The sequence below is a fragment of the Anolis sagrei genome, chromosome 2 (assembly GCF_037176765.1).
Source record: "Anolis sagrei isolate rAnoSag1 chromosome 2, rAnoSag1.mat, whole genome shotgun sequence".
Taxonomy (NCBI): domain Eukaryota; kingdom Metazoa; phylum Chordata; class Lepidosauria; order Squamata; family Dactyloidae; genus Anolis; species Anolis sagrei.
The window spans coordinates 127,863,479-127,884,102 of NC_090022.1; the positions used below are offsets into that span (position 1 = coordinate 127,863,479).

A 20,624-nucleotide genomic window follows, 5' to 3' on the forward strand; every position below is an offset into this window, starting at 1 on the left:
TTGTTTAATGTGAAGGAAGGAAATAAGCTTTCTCAGAACTGCTATCTGTATATCTCCTGGGGAAAAAACACCAGTCGATACCAAGGGGCCATTGTAGGTATAATAATAGTCTAGAAGCAAATAACTGAAGCTGGAAATTTCAGTTTTCTTAGACCTGAGGTTACTGAGGGCTGCCTGGCGAGATCTGCTAACTGTGAATGTTCCAGATCAGGAATCAGGACCTTATCGGTTTGAAGGCAAACTTACAGAAACTTTATTCAATCTGCAGAAGCGATGCTGTGTCTCACAATGGAAGCCAAAGCATGTTCTTTTAAAAATTACCCTATGTTGCAGTTTTACTTCCTGTTTCCTATTTCATTCTCAGTTCAATAAACAAAGTGTATCATGACATGAGTTTTTATGAATTATTTATGGTCACATTAGGTTTGCCATCTCTCAGGCCTTGGTCACAAGCCTCCAGTTTTCATGAGTTGTCTCCAAGTAGGAGATAAGAGTGCAAATTCTCCAGCATTGTCTCTGGGAAATAGGAAAGGACTACAAATCTTCAGCTCCAACAGCTTGCTGCAATTTGAAAAAATTAATTGATTTGTTTCTGTAACTTGCAAAGATTATTCTTAATTATTGTAGCAGCAGGGATGACTCTTCACTCTGTTTTTAACACACTTTGTGGCTTAGAAGCCCATTTGTTGCAAGCCTTCAGGTAATTGTGACCTTAGACAACCTATCACAGGGGTTTCTTGGCATGCTTTGTGAAATGGCTGAAAAAAAATTATTTATTTATTTATTTATTATTTACGGCATTTCTATCCCGCCTTTCTCTACCCCGGAGGAGACTCGAGGCGGCTTACATGTAAGCAACCATATAAAGTCATACAATTACAGACATTCAAATAGCATTAAAATACATTAAAACAGTTTAAAACATATAAAACAGTACATCAGCAATTAATCACATGGTCCTCAAATGTAATCCAGCTGTTCCAGTTAGTGAACATAGAAATAGAAGGAGCACAAGCAGCTAAATATCTTTTGACCAAAAATGGGCAACAGCAACGGCATTATCTGCAGCCTCCAATAATTCTTCCTCTGTCCATGAGGCAGGGCATAGTGGACAACCATACAGATGCAGAGTTGTCTGTTCTGCTCCACAGTCACACAAGGTGGAAGATTCTTTTAGATAGTGCCATTTTGCCAAGTTGTCTTTATCTGCCCACTCCACTTCTGAGTCTGTTCAGGGACTTCCAAGTTGCCCATTCTTGGTTTGCCCCTAGAGGAAGACCCTCGTGGGGGGTCATCCATTTGGGATTTCCTGGTTTAGCTGTATATGATGATCAGGCCTTTTAACACAGGCTATTTTTTTGGTAGCGGCAATGGGTTTTTAGAAATTTTGCCATGGGGCCTGACACTCCCAACACACCCTGGAGAAGTAAGTACTCTGGGGCGGATCTATGGCAAAACTGCCAAAAAACCCTGCCACCACCGAAAAATAGCCAGTGGCAAAAGACAGGAGGCATCCCATATTCCATAGAAATCTCTGGATCAAGACGGCTGCCTGACTCCCCCCCCCCCTCCATGTGGGGTGGAGGAAGCCATAACATTGGGCATGAGTCCCCAGACCCCCTGGATGGGCGCTGTCACAATCACCGGAATCCACACCAATCCTCGATGATTCTGGCAGCACGTGGGAAGAGGTCCAGAGAAGTTTTTTAATAAGAGGAAAGATTCTATGCTTATTACTCGTGTTGTCCATTATCAAGATCTGTTTCTGCTATGCTGCCATGTGCTTCTGCTAGCAAAGGAGAAACGGAAACCCATAAACTTGTTGATGAATCACAACACATAACCACAAATGATTAGAACCTACCAGATCAACAAGTTTTATTTTATTTTAAGATAATTTTAAATACATGTAAATGCTCAAAATCTCAACATTTTCAACACAAGAGTGCTCATAGCATGTTAACGATCTCAGTTATAATAAAGTAACCTTTACACATTTTTTTCTGTCCTGAGCAAAAAAGGAAAGTATATATACACCATATATATCTTTCTGCAACCACACAGTATAAAAGTAAATTTCCCTCTGAGTAAGTCATTAGTTTTTAATCAAAAATAAATTGAATATGACACAAGCAAAGTAAAGCACTTCCAAATCTTGAATTTAGATTTTCAAATTTTGATTTTGGCACTATTGGATTCTGTTTCCTGGGAAAGCATTAATGCTTTTCCAGGAAACAGAATCCAATAGTGCCCACCTCGTTGCAGGACTTGGTCCTTCTTTTCAAATGCCACATTTGTTAAACTTACTCTATACATATAGCACAACATGTTTTCTTTATGGCTACCGTTTGACAAATATGGATAACTATTATTAATGTTGGACTTGTGGGAACAATGTTGGACTTGTGGGAACAATGTGCTCTAGCTGTCAGATTCTTTTTGGGTATTCTTTATTGTGCTATACCAAGCAGAACATTTCAAACATTCGGTCCCTATAGATTAAGGGTGGTGCTGTTGAACGCCAGGTCTGTTAATGGGGAAACAACAATTATTTACGATCTAATATTGGAAGAACAGGCAGACCTGGCGTGCATAACGAAGACCTTTGTCCTCCAGGTTACGCCGTGTAGCACCAACTGGGATCAGAAGGATGGGGAGGTGGGGTAGCAATGGTCAATAAAGACACTATCTCCCTGACCAGGTGCCCCATCCCGCAGTCAGCCTTATTCCTGTTATATACACAGTGTGAGTAAAATAGTATTCTTTATATATAGTGGCCAAATTAAAGTTTACTTTTTTAAAAAAATTCCAAGCTATGGATGATTGAATCTGTGAATGCAAAATCTGGGAATATGGAGGGTCGATGGTAGATTATTATGAGAAAATCTTCATGTGCTTGTGTGTATCATACATACTCTATATGCAGATTTAATAGTTTTCTTATGTAAAAATGCTTTCTTTGGTGTAGAAACAGCATAATATGTGATGTGAACTGTGGTGGGAGAATCCAGTTCTGACACATTGGGGACTATATTAAACTTTCTCTGGATCAAGGCTCTTCAACTGGAGGGTCACTGCCTGGCATCCCCAGTGAACAGACAATCCCATGGAAAGCTCATAAATAGGCAACAATTTGACAGCTTGTAAGTACAATAAGCCCTTGGTATCTCCTGGGGTGTGGTTCTAGGACCCTGCGTGGATAGAACAATCCCTTGGAAGAGAATCTGTTGGGGGATTTATGTGCAGGCTGGGGGATGAGAGAGCAAGAGGAGTAGCTCCTCCTTGGACCTCAGGAATCCTCATGTTGTTCCAAGCACTCTATCACTTTGCTATGTAATGCTAGCCCAAGCCCGGGTTGATGACTGGAGTGGGGAAATGTCTTGCTCAATGACAATACAAATCTTTCAAAAATTAATTCATTGGCACTCAAAGTCGCAAATGCTTTCTACAAATATTGAGGATGTAAAGTTACAAAGCATTTCTCCAACATGTTTTGAGAACCCACCATAATCCCAAAGCAAATGTTAGACCCAAACACAGGCTCGTTTTTTTTAATACCAAACATAAACTACTGGAACATGCCAAATAATTTCAGAAGAAAATCAACTTATACATTATTGATTATAGAAAAGCTTTTGATTGTGTTGATCAGAAAAACGATGTATCATTCTAAAAGAAATGAAGTGTTATGACATTTGATTCTCTTGAAGAGAAACCTACAAAACAGATAAAACGTTATTGTTGGGTTAGAAAATGGGGAAACAATAGTTTTCATTTCACAAGCAGGTCAAAACAAGTCTGTATCTTATCTGTTTAATTTATAGGCAGAACATATAACATAATATGGAAATTGGGAATACAGTCAGAGGAAGAAGATGTGAGAATTGGGAGAGGACAAATCAACAATTTAAGATATGCAAATGACAGCATATTACTTGATGAAAACATAAAGAGACTTGGGATGAATAATTTGTCAGAATGGTGTGAATAATGGGAAATTTAAATTGTGTGTTTTAAAGCTGGCAGTCTGCATGTATGCAAATCTATCCTGCATGGATGGAGTTAAAGTCTACAGAGGAGGTGGCCAGTTCCTAGAAAGGACACTGCAAATGTTTCCTGCTTCCTCTGATGTAGACGGACATTGTGTCATCATCTAGGAATTTACTGGGGGTGCTTTTACTGATAAGAGTTTCCTTCGATAGCCACTACTGAAGAAGCCTGCTGAACGGAATGGACTTACTTATTGAACTGTTAGCTGAACTGCTAATTGACTGGAGCAGTGTAAAATTGATGGTTACTTTGTATATAGTGTAAATGATTTTACGGCTGCAATAAAGCTGTTTATAGCTTATTTGGCTGCAGAGGTGTGCCATGATTGAAGGGTGTTTGCATGTATAAAAAAATTCAAAGGAAATGTCTGAGGCAGGGGGGAACAAAGCTGCCACCAGTATAACAAAATTAGCAGCTGACCATAGGTTAAATATATCAATGACCGATGCTTTTGATAGATATGACTGCCACCACCTCAGTTTTACTGGTCTGAGGACCCAAAGGTGTGAATGTATCGTAAGTAAGGTGTGTTTGCCCTTAGTTCTTCTATTGCTTCTTCGCTGGCTGACTGGACTTTAAAGAGATTTCAATTATTGACTTGACTTAGTTCTGAGGAGATTGACAGACTGAGGCGTACACCAGTTAAAAGTGAACTAGAAAAGGTTTATTGAACTTTAAACAAATAACTACTCATAGAATGAGTGGTACAGAAACTTGATTCAGTTATAGAGGCTTAGTCAGGAGTTTCACCGACAATAAAGCTTTTAAAACTGTGAGTTTCCTTAAACACACTGCTCTACTCCTAGAAACAGTATCACTTAGAGAACAGACTCCTATCTGTCTCACACACAGGGTAATAAGCTCTCTTAAACTTCTCCTAAGTCTAAGAAGACAAGTCTTTCTGTTACTGATCCTCTCAATACAGTAACCCTAGCCCTTGTCTGCTACTTATTCCCTATCCTTAAGGCTCACTTTAAAGCTGTCTTTCCCTGTCAGACTCCTATTTAGCTTCCTCTCCTAAAAAAATCCCTTCCTTCTGTGTCTGATGTCAAGACACTTCTCCCCCTTGTCAAGAGCTGACAGCCTCTTTCCCTCTCTCAACCGACTCCTCCCCTAATTGCTCTGACCAATCAGGAGTCGGCTTGACTCCTCCTGCTTCTGCCTGTCTTTCAAGATGACAGCTACTGATACTCAGGCTTCGGCCTGGTCGCCTAAAAGGTAGATTTCACTACAGCATGGGACCTGCAAGCTACAGAGTCCTTGCCAAAGAGAGACAGAGACGGATTGAGAATCTCGCACCCACATTACAACATAATTGTTGTTGTTGAATATATTGCTAGAAAGCTAAACACTTGCTTTTTAAAAATCATCAGATCTCTGAACTGGGGACTATATCTGGCGCTCTTTCCATCAGTCCTACCTTGAGTGACTGCACCTAAACCCAGAGACTCTGTTTATCCAGCCACAGAGAATTGAATTATTGGCTATGAGATACTATGGGTAAAATTTGCTGTTTTGTGACCTATTTCTACCATTGGCTTTGAGTGGAAGCTGGAGTCCATTAGCAAAAAGACTGGCATGCTCATAACTTGCCACTAATAAAGCTTATCTTACAGCAGTAACATGTGACAATATTCAGCACCAAATATTGAAGTTTATCACATTAGGAGGCAAATTGCCATTACGACAGCACAGTAGTGTCATTACCTTAGACTTTCCCACCAGGCTCTTGGTAGGAGACCATTGAGAGGCATTTCTTTTACAAAAGGAGGTCAATAATGGATTATTTGTATTTGTAAAATAAATGATTTTCAGTCTCTTTCCTATCAGGAAAGCAGTGAGAAATACAGGACCAAGGCAATGATACTGTTGTCCTCATATAATTACAATTTGTCTGCTTTGCATGATAAACTACAAATCCGCCCAGTTCCAAAACAGGATACATACTTTGGCAACATCATGAGATGGCATGACTCCCTTGAAATGAGAGGAAAAGCGGGTTATAAATAAACGTCATGATGATGATCATGATGATGATGTTGATGATAGAGTGAATGGCAAAAGACAAAGGCCACACCACAGATGGAAGCCACATCCCTGAATTTTGTAAGATCTGAGAAGGCCTGTAGATAGCAGAACTCCATGGTGGTTTCTCATTCACGAGGTCCCCATATGCCAGTGGTTCTCAACCTGTGGGTCCTCAGATGTTTTAGCCTTCAACTCCCAGAAATCCTAACAGCTGGTAAACTGGCCAGAATTTCTGGGAGTTGTAGTCCAAAACACTTGGAGACCCACAGGTTGAAAACCACTGTCATAAGTCAAAGTCAACTTGACTGCACATAAGAACAATAACAGTATCACAAATCTAGAGAAAATTGTGGAGGAACTCTTTAAGCTATTCATGGTCAGGATAGAGATAAATGCACTTTCAGACCTTTTGCATTTTCATTGTATTCTTTATCTTCCTGCTGTTCTTTTTAATCTCCTTAAGGAAAAAAAACCTCACCATTTCAATTGAAAGAATTATGAAGAAGGTGCCAGACACAGGCAAGCTTTATGGGCTTTTCACAAATGAACAGATGGTTAGAAGTGCATGACTCCTTGAACGTTTCGTACTTGGGTTCTTTGATGACTGTACAATTTTCTTGATCTGGGTTAGCTGGATCATTTCTTTAGAAAAAAATAATGAGAAAGTATATGTTCTTAGAAGCACTTAGTGTCAGAAATCACTGTTGCTATATAATTATCACTTAGTCCTTTTTTACATTTGCCCCTTCCAGTCTCTGACTCAAATTCACATGACTAAGTTGCACTACACATATGGGACCTAAAAGTCACTACTACACAATATTCTGGGTTTTTGGAGGCACGTGAATTCATTGTTTCTCTCCTTTGGGAGAAAAAAAGCAGTATATAAATAGATATAATAAATAAATAAATAAAAATAAATATGGCTTCCATGTGTTAGGTTTTAAAATACCCAGACCGTTTTAATGATGGATTTTAAACTTCCGCTTTATGTCTAATTTTTGTGTGTGGATTTTACTTACTTACTTACTTACTTACTATATTTATATAACGCTTTTTTCACCCCTGGGGGGACTCAAAGCAGTATACATCAAGTAATAGCAAGATTCAATGCCAACATATATATAAACTAAAGCATAATAACGAAAACAATAACATATTACTTTAAATTAAACCATTAAAATCATATTAAACATAGATATGTATTTTAATGTATATTTTTGTGTAAATATGTTTTAATATTAATATGTGTATTCTACAACGTATTTTTAATGGTTATGTGTTTGATTATGTGTTTTAGCAATGTTGAAATCTGCCTCGAACCATGAGGAAAGGCAGAGAAGAAATAAACTTCTTGTTGTTGTTGTTATGTAATTTCACCTCCATTAAAATTTCAGGTTCAGACTGGGAGAGCCTACCACCCAAAGGATCAAATGAGACACAGATGAGTTGAAGGCAAAATCAGAAGCATTTATTCTCTTTGGCCTAGGAGGATGTCAGCAGAATCTGTGTTTCCAAAGACTGACATACCTCAACGCAAACATTCAGAAATATTTATAGCATTTTGACAGTTGTTCAAGAAATACGATCATGCTGGCTTTTGGTTCGCCCAAAATGCAGCCAGCTAAGATACTCTCCCTAGTTGGTCTGGGGCTCTGTTCAGTGTCATCTCTGGTTGGCTCCAGTCATGGTGGAAAGTGTAATAAACTGTCATTGGATTATTTTGAATACTTGTGTCAATTTACTGAACCTCCCATGAGAGGGGCCTGATCAGAAATGAGTGCAGTGGGGCAAGAAATAATGGGCTGAAATGGGTCTAGATGTCTCAGTTCTGTTTAATATAATGGATGCCAGTCTGGTAAACAAAAGGGGATGATTTTTGGTTGAAAAATGAGCTTTGCAAGAAAGAAAGAAAGAAAGAAAGAAAGAAAGAAAGAAAGAAAGAAAGAAAGAAAGAAAGAAAACTATTTAGAAAGAACTGGTCCTAAAAAGAGGTAAACTGGTATTAGATCATTAACAGACTACTAAAAATAACATTACCAGAGCTACACCCCTTGATGCAGAACTCTTTTGAACACACTATCAAATTTCCCAGATACATGAGGAATTGAAATACACCTTTCAAATCCACAATTTCATACTTAAACATTAATCCAAAAGGTTAAACCCAGGTCGCAGGTTCGAATCCGGGGGGAGGCGGATGAGCTCCCTCTACCAGCTCCAGCTCCTCATGTGGGGACATGAGAGAAGCCTCCCATAAGGATGATAAAACATCAAATCATCCGGGCATCCTCTGGGCAACATCCTTGCAGACGGCCAATTCTCTCACACCAGAAGTGACTTGCAGATTCTCAAGTCTCTCCTGACACAACCAAAAAAAAATCTGATATGAAGCTATGCCATTCTAGTTTTATTTTTTATGAATTATAATAGCAAAAACCACAACCTTTTTCAATTAAAACAGGTTTGTACCTCTACCACAAGTACATAGGTTTGTCCCTCTACCACAAAGGCAGAGATACAAACCTATGGATTTGTACCTCTCCCTATGTACATGTACTAAAGGAACAGATTTTGTAGATTTCTTAGTGTCTGATTCATTTCTTATCCTAGTAGATGAATGATATAAACTGCATATGTAGTTTCATGTGGATCTCTATATGATCTCTATATGCATGTGTGTAAATATTTTATTTATTTATATCCCACCTTTTTCCTCTTTTTTTTCTTCATCTCAGGATGGTTACAGAACACCAAAACCAGAACAGATAAATAACATATACAAATAGTCGTAATAATATACAAAACTTATTTTTTAAAGATAATTAAATAATTGTTAGAAACAAAAACATTAAAATGCGTTAAAAGATTGGATATAAAACAATAACAACATGCTATTCAAACCCTATTGCAATCCATTGGGAAAGGAAGTTATATCAATATATTGAATTATTTACCAATTCAAAACTGTAAAGTAATTTAGTGAACGGCACTGTGATAGATCAGAGGGAAGTCTGTTCAAAATAGTTACTCACGTGTCAGGAGAAACAGATCCATCCACCCTTGTCGATGTGCCCTCATAATAGCCGATCCAGTATACGCCTTTTGTTGGGATGTTATAAACAAGAAAATCCTAAGAAAAGAAGACAGAAAAGGAGAACAGCTTCTTGCCTGCTGCTACATGTTCATAGCCTATGAAGCCAAAATGTCTCAGGAACTCACAATGAGAATTGACCTTTTACTTACTTAGGCGATCCCTCGTAGTCCAAGGATGATGGTCCTCCAAATTCGGCGTTCTGGCGGTGGGTCCGTAGGTGACTGTGGAGCCCTATTCTTGACCTGCATCTTCTCCCACAGTGGGGGCATCGGTTTCCAGGTGGACGGCGGTCCCGGTCGGGGTTGGCTTGATGCACCTTCCTCTTGGCATGTTTCTCTCTTTTGCCCTCCATTCGTGCCTTTTCAAATTCTGCAGCACTGCTGATCACAGCTGACCTCCAACTGAAGCACTCAAGGGTTCCCAGTTCTCAGTGTCTATACCAGAGTATTTAAGGTTGGCTTTGAGCCCGTCTTCAAATCTCTTTTCCTGTCCTCCAACATTCCGTTTTCCGTTCTTGAGTTCGGAGTAGAGCAACTGCTTTGGGAGACAGTGGTCAGGCATCTGGACAACGTGGCCGGTCCAGTGGAGTTGATGGCGGAGGACCATTGCTTCAATGCTGGTGGTCTTTGCTTCTTCCAGCACATGACATTTGTCCGCTTTTCTTCCCAAGAGATTTGCAGGATTTTTCGGAGGCAGCGCTGATGGAATCGTTCTAGGAGTCGCATGTGGCGCCTGTAGACTGTTCACATCTCGCAGGCATATAGCAGGGTTGGGAGGACAATTTCTTTATAAACAAATACCTTGGTATCCCTACGGATGTCCTGGTCCTCAAACACTCTCTGCTTCATTTGGGAAAATGCTGCATTCACAGAGCTCAAGCGGTGTTGAAGTCCAGTGTCAATGTTGACTTTTGTGAAGAGGTGACCTTTTACAGATGTAGTGTTAAGGGCATCCCTTGGAGAAAGATGGGGTGGCAGGAAAATGTTGCGCAAAAAAGTGTGCTGTTGCTCCTGAGTCTGAGAGGGCTATTAAGCAGAATGCTTTTGGCTGGAATAGGACACTTGGAGGAAGGGCCCAAAATCTGAGAAACTTTCTATCCCCTTCAATTTGTCCACTAATTCTCATGCGTATCTAATTCAACTGAACTGAGTCAAAAAGACCACAAAGAAAATGAAGAATTAAGACCAATTGCTAATACCAATTAAAACAAGTCTGGTAACTCCACATTTCCCTAAATACAATTGGATTGTTGTAGCTGGCACTAGAAATTTGGCTGAGACCATTGTTTCATTCTAGAACAGGGATGGGAAGTGGGTTCCCTGCAAATCCCTGCAGTCATGCCCATCATGCCCAAGGAATAAGAAGTAATAGAAAGGTATAGTCTAACAGGGCCATTAATCCAATCCGCAGTAGCTGCCTAGGGGAGACCCAATAAATTAAATGCATAAGTCAGCATTTAAGCAACCAATTGTATGAGGCTGCTTTAGCAATTGGATTAAGATTTATAACTTCCAACCTAGACACAAAAATGTGTGTGTTTCTCCTGTATGGTTGTAATTCTGGGACCCATGAAATAACATTTTAATCAGATCAACCTATGCAACTGCATTGAGCTGAAATCCTGTATGTTACTCTTATGCTGAATTTATATTGTTCTGAATACTGTGGTCCCAACTTCACTGCCATTATAATACAGACTGAACTACACTATATGGTCAGTGTAGACCAGTGCTTCCTAACTTGTGGTCCGTAAGAACTAAAATATGATCCACAGCGTCAACTTTACTATGCCATTGTAACGAGAGTGACTAGTCTCACAAAACCCTCTTATAGTGCTGAGACTTATTAAATATGGGGTTTTTTTGTGAGTGAGCAGATGGTGACTATTGGATGGCATTTGTTCTGTATCAGAAACTAAAGCTGATGTGGTCTATCCAATGCAATTTTCTGGATCAGCACCCAAATAACCAAACCGAATCTTAAGTTGTCCAAAAACAGATTCATAACCCTTTTGGTACTAATGTTGGAGAGTGGTCCCTGGTCAAAGTGGTCCCTGGTCAAGTGTTCCGTGGTTAAAAAAAAAGATTGGGAACCACTGACATAGACTCATATAATCATGTTCAATGGAGTGAAACTGTATTATGTGAATCTGCAGTGGCCAAATAATGTAGTTAAATCTGCATTATAATGGCAGCGTAGATAAGACCTAAGAGCCAGGGGAACTTGTGATGGGGGTATTTCTGGAAACAGAAGAGGAGTTTCTCATGCAAGAGACCCAATACTACCATTTGTTGTCTAACACAGCTACATCAGGAGAGAGACAGAAAGGTTGAAAGAGGAAATAAAACAATAAATAGATTTTAAAAATTACATTGAGCAAAATTGCAAAGATAGTCATATTTTAGAACCCTTTGTTAAGCATATAGGAGACAAAACATGTGATATAAGCAAGAAACCTTCGTCTCAGTGCATTAGCTCTCCCATTCTCCCCTATCATTGGCCATGCTGAATGTGCCTTCTGACAATAGCTGAATTCACACTAGGACTAGAAGTGAATCAACACTGGAATTAATGCAGTTTGCTACTACTTTCATTGCCAGGGCTCAATGCTATGGAATCCTGAAATTTGGGGGTTGGTGCTCATCTCCATTTCTAAGCTGAAGAGCCGGTGTTGTCTGTAGACACCTCCAAGTTCATGTGGCTGGCATGACTACATGGAGTGCCGTTACCTTCCCACCGGGGCAGTACCTATTGTTCTACTCACATTTGCATGTTTTTGAACTGCTGGGCTCTCAGAAGCTGGGGCTGACAGCGTAAGCTCACGCCGCTCCCTGGATTAGAACCTACGACCTTTCGGTCAGCAAGCTCAGCAGTTCAGCAGTTCAACCACTGTGCCACTGGGGGCTCCGGGTTAGAGCAGCAGAAATGCTGCTGCTCTATTTGTTGCCAGGAGGAAGAATAACAGAAATTGCAAATAGTAGAAAAGTGTTTTTCTTTATAATATCTGCTAAAAAAAAAAAACCAGTTGAAGCAGCATCTAGTCTATTATCTCTGAAAAGCACAGAAGTGCAATGGATTTTAGTAGTTGACATACTCAAGAGAACATAGTCCCTAATGGTATTCCATAGAAAACTAAAGATCTGCTGTTTGAGCAGGCGTTCGAATAATTAGTGCAATGCTTGGTTAACGAACAATGGAATGGAACAATGGATGATGAATTTGGATCATGTTTCTGATGATGAGACGATAGTGAATGGCTTCTGTAGTAATTGTTTATTAACTGTGTAATGTGTAGGCTGTTAATTGTTTTTATACTTAGCATTGAATTCTTGCTGTTGTTGTTTGTTGTACACCGCTGTGAGTCGCCTTCGGGCTGAGAACATCGGTATATAAGTAAGGTAAATAAATAAATAGTTGCCCTCTGGTATTTGTTCCATTTACTACAGGAGCCAAGCAGGGAAAGCTCACCTTTTCCTCCTCATTGTCAATCCCTACAAAGTCTGCACCCAGGTCATGGCAGGTTCTCTTGGCATTTGTCCAATCGGCCATGTTTTGGTCATAATAGTAGCATTTCTCCTGGAACATGATCCATTCATGGGGGCATGATGGGAAACCTGCAAAACATAGAGCCTTGAAAGAATCCAGTCTGGAACAAACAATGCATGGTCTTCTGGTATATCCACATGGCACTGTGAAATGAACTTTTCAGAGTACAAATCTCAGTGGCCATGCTGGTTGGTGGATTCTGAGAACCGTAGTCCAAAAACCGCAACAGGTCATCACTGAGGGCCAGGTTTCTCTTTCCCCAAGGATCCTACATCCCATATGGCCCTGACAAAATACCCTAAAGTTACCAGAGCCTGTCTGATCGTAGAAGGTAAACATGTTTAGTCCTGGCTAGTACTTGGATGTGAGACAGCCAATGACTGCCAGCTTCCTGTAAGCTATATTTTAGAGGAAGGAATGGGCAACATTACCCCTGAGTATTCCTTGCCTAAAAAAAAGAAGAAATTCATTGGGTCGCTATAGGTCAACATGAAGCCACATGCATACACATCCCATATAGCAGAGAGCCAGCATGGTATAGTGGTTTGAGAGCCCTTCCGGACACCTGCTTAATCCAGAGAAAAAGATTAAAAATCCTGGTACGTTAAGGAGAATCTTCACACTGAGTTATTAGTCACGGGAAATGGTTTTACAGCATCCAGAAAGATTTGGTTAATGCAGATTGAAGGGAACCACAAAAGGTATGGGAAATCCTTTGGAAGTTTTCTTTTAATTTTTTTCTCAGTGACTCTCTGAGGTGCACTGCACTTCATAAGCATTTTGCCAATGCTTATGAGAGTTAATGCAGATATAGTAACGTGTACACAAGCAGATTTCCTTTCATCCTCTCTCCTCACCCTCCTGGTGCCTTCAGGTTTGCCCTGTTGAACCACGTTTCCCTTTGGAGTCACTTCCTTACAATTGTCCAATCTGCTCCTGCAGAATTCTGGGAAATGTAGTTTAGAGAAGCCAAGGAACTCTCTAACTGAGAATACCAAAGGCTTCATCCTGAACTACATTTCCTAGAATTCTGCAGGAGTAGATTGGCAGACGATAGCCTGCGTTCTATGCTGGTGAGAAAACATCCACTTTTCCATGCTACAAAACTCAACTTACATCTTTGAATGGCTAATTTGAGGGCAGCAATTGCCATGATCAGAGAAAGGAAGGCCAGTCCATAAGCAAAGTTAATGGGAGATCTGGACAATTCTTTCAATTTGTCAATACCAGATGCAAACAGATCTGTAAATAGAGAAAAGTACATAGACAAAGTTGTAGCAAGAGGAGAAGTATTTCAGTTGTTTCAAAAACGCTATACCCAGGGCTGGCCTTCTGTGTGAACAATTTATAAGATTAAAGGTAAACCCGCCCCCGCCCCCCAGGACTCTGTAAAAGATGGTTGAAAATCAGGGAATTCATAGTTTTGCCAAGGACACCAGGTTGGAATGATCCCATAATTCCCTATCTCTCCCCATATGAGAACCTAAAGCTTTTTCCATGGTCCCACATGGCAATGCCCCTGTGACCCAAACTAACATCTGACCAATTTGGTTATTTATTTATTAATTGGATTCCTTTTTCATGAATGAAACTCCTGTTTTATGAATGGACTCCGACTTCTCAGTGCTCCCATTGACTCCAGTATGCTCCCCATGGACTCTTATGGACTTCTCTAGGACTTTTACACACTCCCCCCCCCCCCTTGAAATTTTATCAGCTTTAAAGTGCTTTTGGAACTCTCAGAGACCCTGTTGCCAAATCCCTTTGGATCTCCTCCTGATTTTCACCAAACTTTATGGACCTGATGAACTTTAGAGGGAAAAAGGGCTGGCAAGGTTCCCCTTTGACTTTGCATGATTTATCCCCTATGAAATCCTTGTATGTTCCCTTCCCCATATCACTATATGTTAGTATGGCTATATTTTGAAAAAATGAAGAAAAAGCCACCTTTTTCTTCTTGATGAATCCAGCACCTCATGGCTCCAGGAAGCATTTCCCAATTTCCTGGGCCAGTAAATTCCTAGATAAAGGACTCAACCAGAAACTCATTGCATGGACAATAAATAAATGGCTCTTATCGACCAGATCTCAGAGGGCAAAAGGCTAGTCCATCTGGAGAGATAAGACCTATAGGCATCTAAATCACCCAACACAAAGGGTGTCTTCCTGTCTGCGAGGAATTAGGATTGCACCACAGATTCTTCTCATTGTGTCAACGCAAATGGCCGAAACTAGCTTCAAACTTCATCAATGGATCCCATACCCAGGAAGGAAGAAAACAAAGTCCAAGATGTTAATTCAAAAGATATCAACAATAACCTTGGCTCAGCTCGAGAGCTTAAGCTGTTGCTGACTCCTTGGACAAACATTGGTCATTTTTATCCTGTCATCTTTTCGTTCCTTTTATTGTTTCCCTATTGCCTGCCTCCCTTCCTCCTCATTGGCTGAGCGGCCAAAGCAGGGCTCAGGCCGCCATTGGCTCTCATGCTGGTTTGCTGATGTAACAGCCAATCAAAACAAAGCCAGCTTGGGTAGGGAGGGGTGGCCATGGGAACTTTTGAATCTGAAGGCTATAAATACAGTATCTTTTTGCCCAGTGGGCATGTCGATTTTGTTGGCAGATTACTGCAGTTGTCATCCTTTCCAGCTGGAATGAAATAAAAAAACCATAGTGGCTTTCTCTTCAACTTGGTGAGATTTATTCTGTAATATTGTCTTCTCTTTCTCACCAGGCAACTCTCAATGGCTTGGGCCTATCCGGAACCATTCTAAATTGCTCAACAACACTTAGGTACTGGCCATGGGCTCTGAGCTAAAAGAGTTGTGGGGGAGAGGTAATCACAGAAATGTGATGTTTCTTGTATAGGAATTCTGGGACTTTGTAGTCCAAAAGATCTAATTTCCCAAGTTCTGGCAACAAAATACTGATCTTTCTGTAAGGACAGTCCAAGGGCCTTTCCCCACAGCCCTATATCCCAGAATATCAAGGCAGAAAATCCCACAATATCTGCTTTGAGCTGAGTTATCTGAGTCCACACTCAGATAATGTGGGATTTCTTGCTTTGATATTCTGGGATATAGGGCTGTGTGGAAGGGCCCTTTGACTACAATGGCTGCATTTCAAAGAAGAATTACTGTACAACCCATATTTTCTGGCCCCAGTAGCCTAGAATCATTTCCCCAGGATTTCTCTCTTGTTATACCTCAAACCAGTTCTATACCCATTATGGGAACTATATGCCCCTATCCCACAAACCAGTATTCATTGTTAGGAACTAAGAATGGAACTCTTCCCCATCACACCTCCCTTCTCTGGCATATGTTTTAACACAGCCATCAGTGGCCTCTCACCTTGCTCTGTTTTGAGCCCACTCTTGGGTAGCTTCCTCATCAGCATGTCAGGATCAGGGATGTATTCATAGTTCTCCTGAGTGTCTTCAGCACTGACAGGCAATGATCCTAAAGACAGAAGAGGCTTTGCTCAGGTACTTTGGAATCTGCTGGAACAGTTTGGTTGGGTGATCTTACTATACATTCTCACCTATGCAATTCCATTCCTCTAATTCTTATAGAACATAATTATCATGACTACTCAAGTAAAAGCATGTCCAAATTCAAATACTGACACACAAAGATCCTCTCTTCCCCAGTGATGAGAGGCAGTTTCCAAGTCAGTATGGTAATCCAGGACTAACAGGAAATTTCCAAAAAGATTCACCACCTTGAAGCACCTGTTAAAGGCATTCAATTTTTTTAATGAATGTATAGTCCAACTGACAAGGAAGTTACAAGACAGCTTTTCTCTCTTTCTGCCTCTTCACATGTGTGTATTTGATGAGTATAGTTTCATGTAGCTATTTGCAAGATACAGTTCCATGCCACAAGTAGCTTTGATATTGTGAAATCCCCCCCCCCCCCCCCAAGGATGAATTATATAAAATTATATGAAATGGCAATGAACTGGGAGATCGGAGGGAGGGGGTGGTGGTGTGTGATAAGTCAATGGATGTACATCTGAGATGTGAAGATTTGAAAACGAACACCATGATACGGTGGGTTAACTGTGGAGAGATGTGTCAGCAGCCGATTGGTTGAGTGTTCCAGGGGCCAGGGTTCTGATTGGCTGCTGCCTCTGGCTAGCTGCTGAGGCCAATGGTTCTAACTGTTCTGCCATTATTCTCATTTTGGACGGTGAAGAGAAAGTGCTGGCCTGCCAACTATCTTAAGGACTGATCATTTTATGGCATGAGGCATATTTCAAAGACTATCTAAAAAGACTATTTTATTCCTCTTATCTCTGCCTGAATTCAAAGAGACCGATGTATATATTGTTAACCACTTTTAATCTTTGAACTAAAGATACTGTTATTTTATTTCACAAGCCTGAGTGACATTTTATTATACAGCAGGATATACCTTGGTTTAAATACTGTGGTAAAGCTTCTATTTATTCTGCTTATTCACATTTACCAACCCAAGAGGGCCCTGGATCCGTTTCCTGCTCCCATTGATAAGATCTGGGCTATCTCCAGCACCCATGCCTGAAGCCAGTTCTATCTATTGAAATGGTTGTTATTTCCAAATATCCATTATATACACTGGACTAATCCTATTGTGTCAACCAGAGCTAACCCATTAAACTTATAAATGACTCTTTTGCATATTGTCACACCACATTCCTTTAGATCACGTCCCTTTCAGTGGTGGACCATTAAATGGACTGACACCTCAAATTATCCAGTGACAGTTTATTGAATTTCCTGCCATTACAAAGAGTCCACCAGCAAAGACCTCTGATGTAATCTTGAGCCACACAGAACATAGATCCTAGCTGGACAGATTTCAACCAATTAGGAGTTGGCACGAGTTTCTTGAAAAGTGGTCAAATGTAATAATGTCATGTATTAATAACTGCAGTATGTCAGTCAATTGTAGTATGTCAGTCCCTCTGCCCAGTTAGAATACACTTTTTTTGTCTTCTAACGCATTTGTGTCTATATTGGCTTTCTGGAATAGCTGGTCATGTCAAGTTTCCAAACCCTTGGTAGCAGAAATCACTTGATATCTTCTCAAAGGCTGACAAAGCTAGGAAACCGGCATATGTAGCATCTAATTTTAAAAAATGTTAGAGGAATGGGCATTCCTGTTTTTGTGTGGGGGAAGGGGGCAGCCCTCCCCAATGGACTAATCCAACCCATCCTTGCATCCACACAGAGACTTCCATTGTTATCTGTTGCCAGTGACCAGAGCTAACCAACTATTCAAATGGCGGATGTCTCACAGTAAAATGAGATGTGATTTCTGGTCTTTCAAGATTTTGCACTCCTGCTTTTCAGCTGTCGCTCCAGAAGAAACTGGTCAGATTTAGATCTGGCCTCACCTGCTTCAATTTGGCCCTGCCCTATGCTTTTAGCTCTGCACACAACACCCTCACCAAATTAGATCTGAACCTGAGAAAGGTCTGTCCTTCTAGGTGAAGAGGCTGCTATGTTGGGTCACTGGCCTTCATAACTGGGAAACTGAATCTACTCTTCTCAAACCAATTTGGAGAAGCCACTTAAAATATAAGACTGGGCTTATAAATAGGGAAGGCTGAAGCCTTCCATTAATCTACTTTACTAGTCAGTTACCACTTCAATCTGCCGGATATCTTATGAGAATGATTTTCAAAGTCATTTGAGTAAAGCACATGCTTTGAGATACACACCCTGGGAACATGTCAGCATAAACAACAGCACTAATAAAATGTGATTTCAACCTGTGACACCAACAGCATAATCTGGAGTATCTATCTATCTATCTATCTATTTATTTATTTATTTATTTACAGCTTTTATATTCCGCCCTTCTCACCCCGCAGGGGACTCAGGGCGGATTACAGTGTACACATATATGGCAAACATTAAATGCCAGTTTTTGACATACAAACATATACAGACATACACATTAGAAAGACATAGGACTGCAGTTAGGAAAATGAAGCTAATACCAAGTACAATGTCTACACTCTCTCCAAGACTTTCAATTTCGGTAGATCTAAAGGAGCTCTCTAGAAAATCCTCTTTCTTTCCCTCTCCTTGACCTCTATTTTATGTTTACCTGATTTTCTGAGTTCTGAGCAAACCTCTGAGGTGTGGGATAGTTCCTCCAATTTTTTTCCCCTGTGGTAGTCTTCATTCTGGTACTCATCACCCATGGTGAGGAAAGGCTGCATCAACAATAATTTTCAGGGCAGATGCTCCCCAGGAAACAGATACTGGTGATATCTCTAAAATCATTATCAGCTTCTATCTAACAAGCCACACAGAAAAGTCAGTCACGTGCACCACCCTGACTGCCTTGCTACTTGGGAGGAGGGAAATAACATCTTGTTTACAGGGTCAAAGCTACAAAAAAAGTAGCCTTTTCAAAGTTAAGTGCATCATTATCAGTAAGGGGCCAAGAGCCTATTTAACTGGAGATGGTTGATGTGTTTAAAAGCTGGGTTTGATCAAGTAGAAGCATGTGCTCATGTTAAGGGATGGGCTGCTGCAAGGAACAACCCATGTCTCAGAATTAGTTACTAAAGATAGAGGGGGATGGGAAGCAAAGATAGGAGGAATATTTAGTTCCAGTTGGGTTCATGGTGGAGCAGAAGGGTTAATGTTTTCCTCTTTCCGTGCTACTTCTGCAATTTGGTTTCTTCTCCTTCTTTTGCTTGCTGTTTTTTTTTAAATTAGCTAGAGAGAGGAGAATATGTCAAATATTATGTTTAGGCTGCCCTTGAGATGAATCATTCTTATAATAAAACACATTCAGGTATTTGTCACGAACTGCAGGTCTCCTCCTGATTCTCTCTATGCTTTCTGTCATTTTTAGAACAATACAGCATATAGATTTATACTTTGTGGGCAGATCAAAGACTGTGGTGGAGACAGGACCCTGTGAGACATATCTGAAAAAACAGTCTTATATTATTGGTAATTGGTTACTAATACATTTGATCACTCAGTCAGACATGAACAGAGCCAATTAGGTCCCTGTACTTTGTCAGCCTAGCAGAAATACATGCTGGTGTGTGTATACAGCATCCTGCAGTTGCATTCTTATCGCTTGCATTGCAAAACACTAAATTCTTAATTCATTAAGTTGAATGTGAAAGAAAGAAAGAAAGAAAGAAAGAAAGAAGAAAGGTGCATTTTTATTTCTGGTTATTTGAATTAGGGACAGCATTCATAAATCCATTGAGAATATCAAAGTTGTGTTGAATCACACTGGCATAGTAATAATATATAATAATAGTAATATAATAATAAAACTTTATTTATAGACTGCCCTAACTCAGGGCGGTTTCCAACATGTATGGCAAACATTCAACGCCAAAAAGGGAACTACATTCAGACAAATTACACCAGGACAAATCATATTAAACAATATTAAAGCAACCTAACTCAAAACTTAATAACAGACAAAATACAGTAAGAACTTAACCGAAACAAGTAACAATTAATATACATTTGACATTAAATAAAAAGAACTCAGAACATTGGCTAAAACCATTATAAAAAGATGACATGTTATATAACTCCCAGTGGGTTGAAGTCAGTTCAGTCTTTATACAAGGTTTAACATGTCTAGGTGAGAGTCAGCATATTAGTCTTCCTCCTTTTCATATGCCACAGTGTATATGCATATGGAGTTTTTCTAAAAACAGTGCATATGGAGTTTTTTAAAAAAACAAAGAGAGAGGGAGGAGTTTTTAATTCTTTTGGGAGGGAGTTCAAGAGGCGGGGAGCAATCACAGAGAAGGTCCTGTCTCGTTCACACCAGCCATGCTTGAGACGGGGCTGGGACTGAGAGCAGGGCCTCTTCCATGGGTAGCAAAGCTCGGGGCAATTCTGCAATTAGTCTGGGCCTGCACTTT

At 40.2% G+C, this 20,624-nt stretch overlaps 1 protein-coding gene across 2 annotated transcripts; it reads right to left on the reverse strand.

Moving 5' to 3' along the window:
- Positions 1 to 1,868: 1,868 nt before the first annotated feature.
- Positions 1,869 to 19,032, reverse strand: LOC132765543 (C-type lectin domain family 2 member B-like). Of its 2 annotated transcripts, XM_067463833.1 has the most exons (7): positions 18,821 to 19,032; positions 16,073 to 16,180; positions 13,838 to 13,963; positions 12,644 to 12,789; positions 9,114 to 9,211; positions 6,557 to 6,720; positions 1,869 to 3,716 (listed from the first exon to the last, which is right to left on the reverse strand). In XM_067463833.1, exons 1-6 carry the CDS (start codon positions 18,933 to 18,935, stop codon positions 6,561 to 6,563), a joined length of 753 nt encoding a protein of 250 aa, XP_067319934.1. In that variant the 5' UTR covers positions 18,936 to 19,032; the 3' UTR covers positions 1,869 to 3,716; positions 6,557 to 6,560. The 2 variants fall into 2 exon arrangements, with proteins under 2 accessions (XP_067319934.1, XP_067319935.1); XM_067463834.1 differs by lacking the exon at positions 13,838 to 13,963.
- Positions 19,033 to 20,624: the final 1,592 nt, after the last annotated feature.